At 41.9% G+C, this 15,268-nt stretch overlaps 1 protein-coding gene across 1 annotated transcript in view; it reads right to left on the reverse strand.

The window, feature by feature from the left end:
• LOC143126118 (uncharacterized) overlaps positions 1–15,268 on the reverse strand; it is a 48,507-nt gene that overhangs the window by 8,400 nt on the left and 24,839 nt on the right. The window contains exons 7-12 of the mRNA XM_076288033.1: positions 14,774–14,852; positions 10,512–10,682; positions 9,629–9,799; positions 6,358–6,528; positions 5,811–5,981; positions 2,754–2,779 (exon numbers count right to left, since the gene is read on the reverse strand). Coding sequence (XP_076144148.1) covers positions 2,754–2,779; positions 5,811–5,981; positions 6,358–6,528; positions 9,629–9,799; positions 10,512–10,682; positions 14,774–14,852 — 789 coding nt within the window. The remainder of the gene's footprint in view (positions 1–2,753; positions 2,780–5,810; positions 5,982–6,357; positions 6,529–9,628; positions 9,800–10,511; positions 10,683–14,773; positions 14,853–15,268) is intronic.

Genomic DNA, 15,268 nt, shown 5'->3' on the forward strand with positions numbered 1-15,268 from the left:
TGACACCCACGACTACTCTACCACATGTGAGGACTTGCTCAGCGCTCTCCCTCACCAAGACCCCATATTACCCCCCCTTTCACAGAGGAGGATGTCCGACAGCAACTGGCCAGATGCAAAACTGGTAAGGCAACAGGCCTGACGGCATCCCAGCAAGGGTGCTGAAGCTCTGTGCCATGGAGCTCTCGCCCATTTTCCACACCATCTTCTGGGAATCATATACAGTAGGACAGCCTCAAGTCAATACCCACTCTCTGGAAAACCTCAACCATTGCACCCATCCCAAAGAAACCCTGCCCCTCAGAGCCCAACCATTATCCACCAATTGCACTCACACCCATAATCATGAAATGCCTGGAAAAATTAATCCTCCACCTCATTCTGCCAACCGTCAGACAACACCTGGACCCACATCAATCTGCATACAGACCCAGACGAGGTACGGAGGACGTGTTGGCGTCTCCATCCCATGCTTCAACACCTACAGACACCTGGCAACTTTGCTTCAGTCCTTTTCATTGACTTCAGTTCCACCTTCAACACAATCCAACATCACCAGCTCATCAAGAAATCACATCACCTCAACATCCCCCCACCTCTCATCCACTGGATCCATAACTTCCTCAGCAACAGACGGCAGACCGTGAGATTTGGCTCAACAACATCATCAACCATCATCACCAACACTTCCTCTACACCCTGTACACCAACGACTGCAATAGCCCATCACCCATCACCGCCTACTACAATGCTGATGGCACTGTCATAGTTTGATTACTTAAAGAGAAACTATGCAGTTTTGGCAATTTCTTCGCTGTTCTCTCGCGTTTTGCACGCAGGTTTCTCTGCAGAGCTCCCCCTACAGCTTCAGAGTATATATTTTTATGACACTCCTCAATCTGCCGTCTGCCGGCCCAAAGTTTCAAGGGTGGATTTTCCGCTCACAGGTGCTAGGGGGAAGTGAGATGGCCACCATTCAACCCGAAAAAAGTCATATAACCATTTCAATGACTCTGAAGCTGAGTTAATATGGTAAATTAAGCTAAAAAAGACTGCATAGTTCCCCATTAACAAGGTTTACTCCATCACAGCGTACCACGACTCAGTTTCAGTTTTTACAATGGTGTCAGGACAATTACCTTTAACTAAACATAGACAAAACAAAAGAACTGGTCATTCACACATCCAAGTCACCACCTGGACTGAACCATACCCACATCCACGGCAGTTTTAAATACCTGGGACTCATTATAGACAACAAACTCAACTTCAAGGAACATGTCACTGCCATCCAGAAACACGCACAACAAAGACTACATGTGATACGCAAACTGAAAGCCCTCTCTGTTGCCCCCCACCTCCTGCTCCTACTCTACAAAAGCATCATCCAACCCACCCTGCTGTACTGCTCACCCTGTTTTTACACAATGCTAACCACCACCTGCAAAAACAAACTCACTAAAATCACACATATTGCCTCCAAGATAATCAGTCTCCCCACACCCAGGCTATCAGACATGAATGACACAGCCATCACACGCCTAGCACATACAATAGCAGCTAACACAGACCATCCCCTGAATCAATTCTTCACACTACTTCCATCCGGCCGCAGATACAGAGCACTGAACTGGACTAAAGCCATTTTCAAAAAACTTTTTGTCCCCACCGCCATCACATTGCTGAACAAGCTGTAATACTGCCACCACCACCTCAGTTGCTTGTAGTTCTCACACTGGATGTGTCTATGTGGGTGTTTTAATGTGATGTGTCTTTTTGTGCTGAATGAGGATGGGTAATGCTGTGTGGATGAGATATACGTCACAGGGGTGGATGGGATACATGTGTTACATGCTATATGTGTTTTATATGTGTTACTGTGCTATGGACATGAAAGAAGATGTGTGGAAATTATTATTCCTATGGGACAACAAAGACTCTATCTATCTATCATTTGTTGTATTGAGAGGATGATTGGCTGTGATCTGCCGTCACTCCATGACCTGCATGACTCCAGGACCCTGAGGCCATCCCTTAGTTATGCTGCTACAAGCCTATAGGCTGCCAGGGGCCTTTCATGTTTCATGCTGTACAAGTTCTCCTGTCTATGCCATCTCTCTGATGTCTGGGTACTGTAACATGCCAACATGTCAATCTGTCTACCTCGTCTCTGTTCTCTCTCCCTATAGTAGGACTATGGCTTAAACTGCTCTCCACCATTATAATCTAAACACTACCCAACAAATCTGGAGTTACTTTTAATTTAAAACATATATGTTTTATATATGAGTTCGAATAGGACATACAGTAGCTGGAATCAAAATAATAAAGTCATTTACAGTAATATTTTTCATTGAAATAACAATCCATTAATAATCCAATAATTTTTTTCTTTTTCTATCCTCTCATTCTATTATTGTCTTCCACTCTAACTTGAGACGCTCCACATGTTAATCTGTCTCTGTTCTCAGAGGCCTCTCATGTGTCATGGCGTACTAGTTCTCCTTCTTTCTTTGTCTGCATCCCTCTGATGTCTGGCTACTGGAACATGCCAACATGTCAATCTGTCTCTGTTCTCTCTCTGTCACTATGATTCAGTGTGTTTCTGCAGGACGCCACAGACCCCCACACATGCTCTGAAGGCCTTTCACATACAGTGGTGGCCTACGCCACAGTGACATAGCTGCTTAATAAAGAACACTTCAACATCATTAGTAGATCAGTACAACACTCAACAGTAGATAAACACTTACATTTTCTCAGTTCTCCATGGGCATGTCTATAAAGGAGGGAGAGGGGGAGAGAGAGAGAGTGAGAGTGAGAAAGAGAGCGGAAGAGTATCATAACATTAGAGCTCCACTTCATGAAGGGTTTTAGTGATGGTGGTTTCAATAAAATAAATCATGTTGTAAATTCTACCATTACTGAATGTTGGTGGACAACAGGCTTAGCCAACTTGAATGTTTGAAATGGCTCCACAATATAGATACTGTGTATTAAGAGCAATGAGCCACTTAAAGCCTTGCTGTCAGTGACTTTGCAGGTGCATTCTAAACTTTGGCTCCCATGGTGAATATGAGTTGGGTGTAACACATTACAAAGTAACACGCTACTGTAATCACATTGCATTTGTCAGTAACGGAGTAGTGTAACGCATTACTGTTCTAAACTCAGTAATCACACTACAGCTCCTAACAGTGTGTGAGAAAAGATGACTATATTCTCCTATTTGAGAGAGCCTACTAAGAAATAGGAATCCTCCTCCTCAAGCCGTGGGGACGCATGCTGCAGTGGTGTGCTTTACTCCGTCAGGTGGAGCAGGGTGTCAGGAATCAGGGCGCCTCCTACAGCACAGACTCTCAGAAGGACTTCCTCGCTTTAGATGATACTCCTACAGCACTGACTCTGAGAAGGACTTCCTCGCTTTAGATGATACTCCTACAGCACTGACTCTGAGAAGGACTTCCTCGCTTTAGATGATACTCCTACAGCACTGACTCTGAGAAGGACTTCCTCGCTTTAGATGATACTCCTACAGCACTGACTCTGAGAAGGACTTCCTCGCTTTAGATGATACTCCTACAGCACTGACTCTGAGAAGGACTTCCTCGCTTTAGATGATACTCCTACAGCACTGACTCTGAGAAGGACTTCCTCGCTTTAGATGATACTCCTACAGCACTGACTCTGAGAAGGACTTCCTCGCTTTAGATGATACTCCTACAGCACTGACTCTGAGAAGGACTTCCTCGCTTTAGATGATACTCCTACAGCACTGACTCTGAGAAGGACTTCCTCGCTTTAGATGATACTCCTACAGCACTGACTCTGAGAAGGACTTCCTCGCTTTAGATGATACTCCTACAGCACTGACTCTGAGAAGGACTTCCTCGCTTTAGATGATACTCCTACAGCACTGACTCTGAGAAGGACTTCCTGCTTTAGATGATACTCCTACAGCACTGACTCTGAGAAGGACTTCCTCGCTTTAGATGATACTCCTACAGCACTGACTCTGAGAAGGACTTCCTCGCTTTAGATGATACTCCTACAGCACTGACTCTGAGAAGGACTTCCTCGCTTTAGATGATACTCCTACAGCACTGACTCTGAGAAGGACTTCCTGCTTTAGATGATACTCCTACAGCACTGACTCTGAGAAGGACTTCCTCGCTTTAGATGATACGTCTTTGCCTTCCTTTTTACAATCAGGCCGCTTATAAGAGCTAAAAATAAAAGGCTAAATATTCACCTGAATAAATAAAATCAGCCGTTCAAAATGTTGTGGTAGCGAGTGCATTCTTAATTAAGTTAAAATGCTGCATATGCGTTCTGTCTGTCTGTCTGTCTGTGTCTGTCTGTCTGTGTATGTGTGTATGTGTGTGTTTGAGTATGTAGGTGTGTTTGTATGTGTGGGTGCATGTGTTTGAGGGTGTGTGTTTTGTGTTTGTGTGCGTGTGTGTGCACATTAAGAAGATGTAAGAGATGCCTGGTACAGTGCAACCTGGTACAGCGTCTGGAGTAGGCGTCTAATAATCTAGATTATGCTACCTAATGTTTCACACAATTAATTAAATAATAAATAAAAGGGGACGATATCAATAACAGTGTCCATATACATTTCAACGCAGTAACGCAAAAGTAATGTAACGCGTTACTTTCCATAGAGAGTGAAGAAGTAATGTGCGGGATTATATTTTTTACAGTAGCGAGTAATGTTTAATACTTTACTTGTTTTGAGTAACGACCCCAACACTGCTCATTAGTTATCAAACTTCAAACAATAATGAAACTGATAAAATTGCAACTTAAATCCTAACATATTGATGTAATGCATCACTGACAGCCATATCAGACGTTAGACTGGACTCTGACATAACTACAACGACTCTCAATACACTCCTAACCTAACCCATATATACTGCTGGGTAGAAAACACTATGAAACTATGGTGTGTGGTGAACTAGCCTGGCTTAATTGCCTTCCTACGTACTTCCGCTCGATTTTCATCTCCCTCCACCACTCCGTCTGGGATTTCGGCCATTGGCCGCGTTCGCAGCGGTAGATTCGACTCCGCGCCAATCACGAGCAGGAGGCGGGAGTTGTGAGAGACGACGTCGAGATTCTGCGCTGTGTTTGAATTGTAGTCCTCGAGGAGTTTGGCAATGGCATAAGTTAATGAAGCAATGACGAGTGTTTGAGACCGTGATTTATCAGCGATCATTTTGTTGTTTTGTAGTGGACACCTCCTGTTGCCCGTGCACTAGCCTGTACATCTATAGGAAATAAACTACCGGAGTTTTGGAACGATATATCAGCCTCCCCATCTCCTAACTTCTCATCGGCGTTACAATATGTTATCTTCAACCTTACTGTTGAATAGTTATTTGCTATTCTTCCACTAACTCTTACATTTGTATCGCAAAGCTGGCATGGTCATTTACATCCATCTTGTTCGCTTTGGTGGGGAATGATAATTGTTGTGGGCAATTTCTGAGTGTTGTAGTGTAGCTTACTTCACGATCGAGCTGGCGCATAACATACGTCACGGCCAAACTTTAGCGATTGGGTGAAATCAGATCCAATCGTTTCAAACTTCTACAGAGTCCACGCATCCAGCTTGCAAACGTTCGTCAATAGCCGAGATCCCAGACCCTTGTAGAAGCGAAGCTTACCAAGGGGATGGCAAATTGCCAGGCTAGTGGTGAACATACTGAAACCACATCTCAAACACACTGAAATAATGTTGTGTGGTGAAACCACATCTCAAACACACTGTTTAAAAACCTGAGGAGAAGTCAAACACAAACCTCAATGTCTGCAGCTTACAGTTGATGTCATCTTTCAGTGCACTCGAAAGATGAATTCCAGCGATGTTTAAGTGATTGTCACTCAGGTCCAGTTCTGTCAGGGAGACCATTTGCTGCACAGCAGAGGCTACAACCTCACAGGATTCCTCTGTCAGTTTACAACCAGCAAGTCTGCATAGAGAGACAAAGACAGAGTGCAAAAGACAGATAGGAATGAGGCCATTTAATTTAATGACTTATAATCACAATGTTGTTAAAAGTTCATATAAAAACATAAAATATATTAAGATTAGAGATGGGCGATATAGACTTAAGACCAGTTTTCTCAGCCGCAAGTCATGTTGCAGATACTATTTCTACTGCACGTTGCTGCTTTATTCAGAACATACCATTTAACATGTAAACGGGAATATCCCATTACTGATGCACATGGAAACATTGTATTCTGAATATGGCCATAACCAGAATATGGACATTAATCAGATTATGGTGTGCATGGAAATGTAGTAACAGTGTGTCTGTCAACACAGTCAACAATGTTACTGACCTCAGTGTCTCCAGTTTGCAGTTTGGACTCTGTAGAGCAGAGGTCAGCTTTTCTTCCGACTCCTGCAGGTGATTCTGACTCAGGTCCAGCTCTCTTAAGGGGGAGTTTGCAGACTGCAGAGCTGAGGCCACAACCTCCCAGGACTTCTCTGTTAGCTTACAGTCAGCAAGTCTGCAATAGAGGCAAAAGAGTATAAAAAGGTGACGTGTCATGTTTAAATCTTCTTGAGATCCGTGCAAACACAAAAAAATTCAACTTGATCCTGACCATCATCAGCAATGAACTCTTTTTCCTCATCTACAGTTAGAACTCCACAGTCAGTCATCTTTGTTCTCATTCTACATGTGAGCTGCCCATCTTGCAGCACTTGTAAACATGTTTATCATTAATATCATGATATGACAAATTCTTATCAAGTGATCCACGGATTGGTTGCAAAGTTTAAAAGGTGCAGATAAAACTCAGGGCCAGATGTACTAACGTTTTTGCGCCCACTTCAGGTGTATTTGATTCGCAACGTGCACGTAAAGACATTGCAAGGTATGTACAAACAGGCCGCACTGAGGAAAAGGCACAGACTGCCTGTCGTGGGAGCTGCGACATAGGGGAGGCGAGGTGCTAATAGCGATTGATTAGGTATTCCGCCATATGTATGAAAACATTGCACGTCTGTTTTGTGGTGAAAAACATACACCTGTTAAAAGCAGGTGTAATTGGCCCCAGCTGTGGCGCAACTGGCTGGGGCACCTGCATATGCCGGCGACCCGGGTTCGATTCCCGCCCCGTGGTCCTTTTCCGGATCCCACCCCTGCTCTCTCTCCCATTCGCTTCCTGTCACTCTCCACTGTGCTATCATTAAAGGCATAAAAAGCCCAAAAAATATACTTAAAAAAAAAAAAGCAGGTGTAATCCAAATCTTGGTTAAATGAGTCAATTAGAGAAACTTTTAGAGGCAGCTGAATGAGTAGTCAGAGCATCGGTTTTCTTCATTGTACTATGTTAAAAGCAACAGTAACTTTTGTTTGCCTTTCTAATATCGTAGTTTCACTTTCACGGCATACACTCCCCAATCTGCTAGACTAGGGTATTAAGTCATAGCCCTAGTCTACGTGCAGTAAATAGTTCAAGATTTTTAAGTAGATTAGTAGAACTACTAGGCCTACTCTGTATGTGCGCTCATCATCAGTTAATATGGTATTAATATGGTTTTGTTTTTTTTAACTTGCATAAAATAGTGTCCTGCGGTTTATACACAATGCTAATATACAGGAACTTACTGTATCCAATCAAAGAGCTGTAACCTGGTCATAATTACTTTCTAACTGCTTACAGATTTCAGCTGGTTCCTTGCCTTGGTGTACTGCTTTTTATTAGCGTGTTCAATACGTTTTTTCCAGTGTCATTCCAGTGTCACTTTATTACACATAACCTTACCTATGGACTGAAATGTTGTGAATGCTTAATATTTGTGGACTTCCAAAGATAATACTATTTAACAGTATTAAGGTCTGGTGTACAGTGCTCTATCTGAAACCTTTTTGTCTGAAGTAGGGCTGCACGATATTAGGAAAACATGCGATATGCGATAACATTATTGAGTACTGCGATAACGATATAACTTGCGATATTTAAATATTTAATGTTTTTCTCCGTTCTACTTGCTGCTAACATAGACTGTAGGGTTGGGGGGGGGGGTAAATGTATAATTACAGAAATAAATGTATAATTTTCTACATAAACAATATAAATATACTGCTCAAAAAAATTAAGGGGACACTTCAATCATACACTGGATTGGTTCTCTGACACTGTTTGGTTCTGAGCATAAGAAAAACTTTTAAGGTGAGTGTTTTATTTTGCAAGAACTGTCAGACATTCTGTGAATGTAGTTTGAGAATGGAGAGAAGGGTGGAAGGTTTCAAAAAATGGGTTTTAACAATTGTGAAAAACTGTAAGTGTTCCTTCAATTTTTTTGAGCAGTATATTATGTAGCCTAGGCTTTATATGGCCTCATGAAAGTGGACAGCTAAGATACCTACTGACTAGGCTATCGAAGTTGTGTGGAAGATGTGCTCCAAGAAAATCCTCGTAAAAGACGGATAGACAGCCAATTTGAATACTTGTGCACCAACCAGCGGAATATTCCACATTGCCAGCCTTCGCTGGGCCTAGAAAAAAAGCTAGGCCTACTTAAGCTATATCGCGGCGGTCACTCATCTAAAATCTTAAGTAGCCCAGTCTAACCTCATACGCTGCGCATCCCACGTTATTAGGCTACCGGCATGCCGACTACGAGGGCAGCGGAAAGTGAAAGTAAGTGGCTGCGATCGCACAGTCCAGGCTAACGAAGTAGGCTAAACAACTTTTACAAATAACGAATCCTGATTACCTCTCTGCTGCTGTCTGGGGCTTTTGCTAAATGCAAATCATGAAATACAAGCCTTACAGTGAAAGATAGATAGGCTATCTTCTGATCCTATAACAACAACGAAAGAAATTGTTTATTTTAACACGGTGGAGAAAGACGCATTTGGCGCTGTGTTTGTAATACGTCGTCCTTTATAAAACCAAAATATTTCCATATAACAGACGTGCTTTTCCTTTAGTCACCAATTCCTCTTCACATTGTGTAGCCTACCTCGCTTGACTCACTATCTTCAGCCATCACGACTTGGCTCCTGCCTCAACACCTAAAACACCACACACCTAAACTGGTAGGGGACGGGCTTCTAGGGCTGCATGACAGCATCGGTTTGGTAAAATATGTTGACATTCAGAATGTGAATACATCATAGACTGTAGGCCATGGAATGCGCACGGCACAGAAAATGTATCAAAATTTATCGAAAATTAAGTAATCTTTGCGGTATGTCCATCGCAAGCGTTGATATCGCGATAACGATAGATTTTAGATATATCGTGCAGCCCTAGTCTGAAGCTGTTTAATCTGAGACCGTTTTTACCTGACCCTGCTTTTTCTGACAGAATTTTGCCCTTCAATCTGATTTCTGATACCTGACTCACAGCTTTTCGTCTGAGGCCATTTCGTCTGATACCGTTTTAGCTGTTACCGATTACCGTACTGGTGAAAATTAGCCTCACTGGAAATATACTTACTGAATTTTTTTTTGACATGTACTTATTTCCCCCGCTGTATAACGGTGTATTTCTGTTACGTTGTGGACAAAATATTCTGACTTAAATTATGGCCTTTGCTGAATGAAAATAAGAAAACACCTAACACAGGTTTATTCCGTAAAAATTAACTGACCTCAGTGTCTGCAGCTGGCATTTTGGATCACTTAGTCCCACACAGAGCTCCTGCAGTCCTTCATCCTCCAGTTTGTTATCACTCATGTCCAGTTCTTTCAGAGTAGTTGTCATTTGCAGTACCGATGCAATCCTTTTACAACTTGCTTTTGAGAGGTGACATTGCTTTAGCCTGTGGAAAAATAAAGAAGACATATTCAGCATGCACTCTGTCCATGGGTATACACTTATGCAATTCCACAGTAGCACTCTGAGAGGTTGCAGTCAGCACGTCTGTATAACAACAGAAGATAAAACATTACAGAAAATGACAAAGAAATAAGGTTTACTGTTTACAAGATGCCACAAAAAATCAACATAATCAAGAGACATTATTCCCCTACAAAGTTCATTCACACTATGCCTACACACACACACACACACACACACACACCTGCCCTATAAAAATGTAAGTGGCAGCATGCGGAACCCGAAGGTGAACCCTTAACTTTTCTGGCTACTGCTTGCTAGCCCAGCTCCTTTGCCAGGATGCTACCACCGTCCTAAACCATATAATACATATAATATACTGCTACAGTACTCAGACAACATGGCACCCCAGGGCATCTCCTAACTACATTGTTAAAAGTTCTCTCAAATTACTCCACGTAGTCTGAAACAGCATACACAGACAAATCTAAAATGTAAGCACCACAAGGTGAAGTTAAAATGAACTGTCCCATTGCAACAGAGTTACAAATTAGGAATCTGTTAGATGTCTAGAGAATAGAGAACATTTTAACATCAGACTGAGATGGCTTTTAGCTCCCTTACACTCCATTTGAAGAAAAGGCAAGAGTAAATATGACACCTTACACAGGTTCATTTCACACAAAATAACTGACCTCAGTGTCTCCAGCTGGCATTTTGGATCACTTAATCCCACACAGAGCTCCTCCACTCCTTCATCCTCCAGTTTGTTATTACTCATGTCCAGTTCTTTCAGAGTAGTTGTCGTTTGCAGTACCGATGCAATGTTTTTACAACTTGCTTTTGAGAGGTGACATTGATTTAGCCTGTGGAATAAAAAACAAAGACATATTCAGCATGTACTCTGTCAATGGTAGGGGTGTCACGATTCTCCAAATCCTCGATTCGATGTAATTTTCGATTTTAAAGTCACAATTCGATTCGATTTTCGATCTTTTTTTTAATATTACTATTAGTGCATTCCTTATATGTTATTTACTCTTTTTGGCCTTTTCCTTTTCTGTTTCGGGGGGCTTTTATTTTGAAACCGCTTTTTATTTTGAAACCGTTCCAACTGCGAGGTGGCAATGTAAACAGAACCAGAGCCCGTTTACGGAGAGCCGGATCACTCCCTATTAACTCAATTGTACCTGCAATCTGTTGCAGTTCCGCTAGGGGCAATCACGAATAAGTGCAAAAACAATGGGGGTCTATGGAGCTAGACGGCTAAATTTGTCTCTTTCACCTGGTTGTCGTTGAAAAATCGAAGATTTGATTGTGGTTTCTGCAAGCTCACTATGGATTATAGGTCAAAAGTTGAATGAACGAGTACTTACGTCCTTTCGATTTCTTACAGGTTGGGCCGTTGTTGCCCACAACACACTAGCTTTCTGCTAATGAATGACATCATTGACGCATTTGAAAGGCTTTTTAGAACAAATAAGTGACTCAAAAAATATAATACTCAGCGGTGTGTATTTTCTCTGTCCCCTCTTTCGCATGCAACATTCAAATTTCTGGGCAAAAAATTATATCCCGAGAAAAGTGGATTTGAGGGGTACAGCTCCATAGACCTCCATTAATTCTGCACTTATTCGCGAGCGCCCTCATGTGGAACCAGAAAAGGAACTGCAACCAGTTCAGAAACCGGAAGTTTCCCAAGAGTGGCGGTTCTCCCCTTATTAGACATTCTCTGACAGAACTAATATTAGGTTAAAACAGAGATGTGAACATAGTGAAATTAAACAACACAGAATGATAATTTGATTGTTTCAGCACACTCCGAAGAGACCCAAGGTTAGTGTTCATGGAATATGTACTTATCAATGTGTATTTTAAGACTTAAAGTAACTTTGGACTGTAACTAGATCACTTTTTCACTTGCTAAGTTGAGTAGGCTAAGTTAGTTTTAATTGATGTGAATGAACGAATACTTCCACGCCGGTGATTTCAAAGTAGCAAGAGGGGCTTTTGGATTCTAAAGGATTCTGCCCTTCTAAACAGAGGCATTTCTCAGATTTAAAAGAAAATATTAAGATGGACAAAAGAAAAACACAGACAGTTGACAATGTGTTATAGATAAATCTATACAATTGATCAGGGATTCCTAACTTTACTTCCTACTTCGCTTAAACTTAAAATAAATATCATCAGTAGGCAGAAAATATTGTATGATGCTTCGCTGTAAATAAATTCACACATTCTTCCTACTGCATTGTTGATTTGTGCAGGCACATGCTACTACCATTTATCAAAGCCACTTTCATTTTCAAAACTATAGCCATCCCTTCTCGTCGCTGATTGGCGAGGTTTTGCTGGGATCATGTAAGTGTTAATGAATTATGGTGTCCCACACTAGTATCTCCCTGAAAGGAGATCTAGGTGGGCATGGTAAGGCGAATCTCAGGTATCCTAATCACAAAGAAGAAAATGTGAGCGACACCAGCTAAAAGTCCTTGACTCTATCTGTCAAGTATAGTGGAGAGAATGTGATGGTCTGTTGGTTTGATGGTAGAAAAGTAGGAAAATTGTACAGGATAACAAGAAACTTGAAGAAAGAAAGCTATTACTCTAATTTGCAATGCCATGCCATGCCACCCCCAAACCAATTCCGGTAACATTTTACTTGACAGTATCTACATAAGAGTGACATGACACTGTCATAACTTGTCATGGGAAAAAACGAATGACACTTGACATACTGTAAGCGAGTGACGGAAGCGTTATGTCATAAATGTTTATGACTTGTTTATAATGTTTATGACACGTTCATGACAGTGTCATGTCACTCTTATGTAGATACTGTCAAATAAAGTGTAACCCCATTTCATCCAAAAAGAGGACAGTGACTAAAACACATCTACAAACTATGAACATGTAGGAAAGACACAGTCATCTAATTAATTTTATACAACCCCACCTCCATCTTGCCTGTTCATAATTCTGAGAAATTCTTGATTGTTTGTGTTATGTTTATGTTATGTGTGTGGGTGTGTGAGTGTGTGTGTGTGTGTGGGTGTGTGTGTGTGTGTGTGCGTGCTTGTGTGTGTGCCTGCGTATGTGCCTGTGCATGCAAGCGTACATATGTCTACTGTGTGAGTATGTGTCATACGTATGATTACTGTGAATGTATGTGTGTGTGTGTGTATCTGTTTGTGCACATGTGTGTACATGAAATGGGTTAACATGACCCCTGGAGGCAAAAATACTAGGCCTAGGCCCTACAGTTCCTAAGATATTCACAGAGAACTGTGTCTGCCCTACCCTCCTTTCAGGGGGTCCAGTCCAGCGGGGGGGGGGGGCTACAGATCAAAACGAAAAATGACGGTTCCATGCTATCCATGTAGGGGTACATGCCCACCAAGTTTTTTGTACCCCGGTCTTTCAGTGTCCCGGGAATCCTTGTTGGTGTACGTCACTAAATGTACACATAAATTATTTTATTGTAAGGCCCCCCATGAACGAAAGTACACAAAACTTGGCATGCATTCGGAGGGTGTCATAATGATCCTACACTTTTAATTTCGTGCAGTTTTGACCTTGTCAGCCAGAGATATTGTGATGAAAACACCTAATTTTTTGCTTTTTAATTTTTAACTAGGTGGCGCTATACATGAAATAAGTGGTAATGGGATGGGTTGAGAAAAACCTCTTAAGACCAACATACATAAAAAAGGTGGACCTCCTAGGCCCTACGGTTCTCGAGATATTCACAGAAAACTGTCTCCGGCCACCTACAGGCCAGTTGGTGTATAGTAACATAAATTAATTTATTGTGTGGCCCCCCATAAACGGAATTCCACACAATTTGGCGTGCATACAGAGGGTGTCATAATGATCCTACACTTCCAATTTTGTGCAGTTTTGACTATGTTAGGTCACAGATACCTTCAATTACAACACCTCATTTTTACTTTTTTGTGTTGAACTAGGTGAACTATATAAAATGAGTGGTTATGGAATGGGTTGACATGGCCCCTTGAGATCAACGTACAAAAAAAAATGGTCCTCCTAAACCCTACGGTTCTCAAGATATTCACAGAAAACTGTGTCTGCCCTACCCTCCTTTCGGGGGGTCCAGTCCAGCGGGGGGGCTACAAATCAAAACTATGGTTCCATGCTATCCATGTGGGGTTACATGCCCACCAAGTTTCGTGTACCCCGGTCTTTCAGTGTCCCGGGACTCATTGACGGAAATTTGGGCATGCGAAAAATAAAAAAATAAAAAAATTAAAAAAAATAAATTCTGACTAAACCTATGACCGCCGCTTCGCTGCCATGTCCCTCCGCCATCTTTAGAATATATTAGCCAATGAGGGACATACCTGGAAATTCTAGCTCGGCCTTTCACGCTTTTAGGCTCAGGGGCACTGTGACGCAATGCAAGCCAGAGGGAGATTGTTTTGGTCGTGTGGCAACTGCCGGCAGATTTGAAAACCTGCACTGATTATAGGCTAGGCCTACTTGAAGAAGGAGAATCATACATATTCTCGAGCACATGAGAAGGAGTCGCCAAAGAAGCGAAAACAAGAATTAAACGCGATAAGAAAAACAAGAAAACGAGTACACATTGGAGTGGCTTTTCCCAGATGTAAAGAGCTCATGAGGAGCAATAACGCTAGTTATGAATAAAGCTAGAACGAGCTGAACAAAGTCTAGGACACTTTTGTCCTCATGTCAATGATGGAAAAAACAGTCTAAATCTAACTTCATCACTCGAAGAAATACTTGACGAAGTCATACTGGAAGCCATGTTAATCTTGGCATGAAACGGCTACCTTAGGAGTTAAATCGTGCTCGGAATGGGAGGCGCTAGAAAGTAATATTCAATTGGTTGTCATCTACAATTTCACCACTAGATGGGAGAAATTCTTACACAATGTAGCTTTAAAAAGTTACCTTTTGAGGCTTTACTCACCAAACTCTCTTGGAATCTTTCACTACAGGAAGCATTTTTTTAAGCCCTTGGTCTGGGTAGTTCTCCAGATGAAAATCACCTGGGTAACATGGGTAACATAAGAAATCCAAACATTTGAATATTTCTAAAAAAGTTATACTAGTTTCTCAGGGGAAAAAAAACAATAATCAATGCTTTTCACCGACCATTGCCCAGTAGCATGTAGATATGTTTTTGCACTGTCTCAGAAACCTGGCAACAACCCCCCAAACATATACTTTAAGTTAAGTTATATTTTATTCTCCTATAGGGAAATTTGTTATCTGCATTTTACCTATCAGGGACTTTGAGCAGTGACCTCGGAGCACACACACACTAGGAGCACACACACACTAGGAGTACACATACACACCCCGAGCAGTAAGCAGCCTTTAATCTGGTGCACAGGGAGCAGTTAGGGTTAGGTGCCTTGAACCTGCCACCCTTCGGTCACAAGTTCGATTCCCAGCCCCCGGG

This window comes from Alosa pseudoharengus, unplaced genomic scaffold (assembly GCF_046254945.1).
Source record: "Alosa pseudoharengus isolate Yale_2024_CS ecotype anadromous, Long Island Sound unplaced genomic scaffold, YU_APseudo_1.1 YU_APseudo_1.1_scf_1, whole genome shotgun sequence".
NCBI lineage: Eukaryota > Metazoa > Chordata > Actinopteri > Clupeiformes > Clupeidae > Alosa > Alosa pseudoharengus.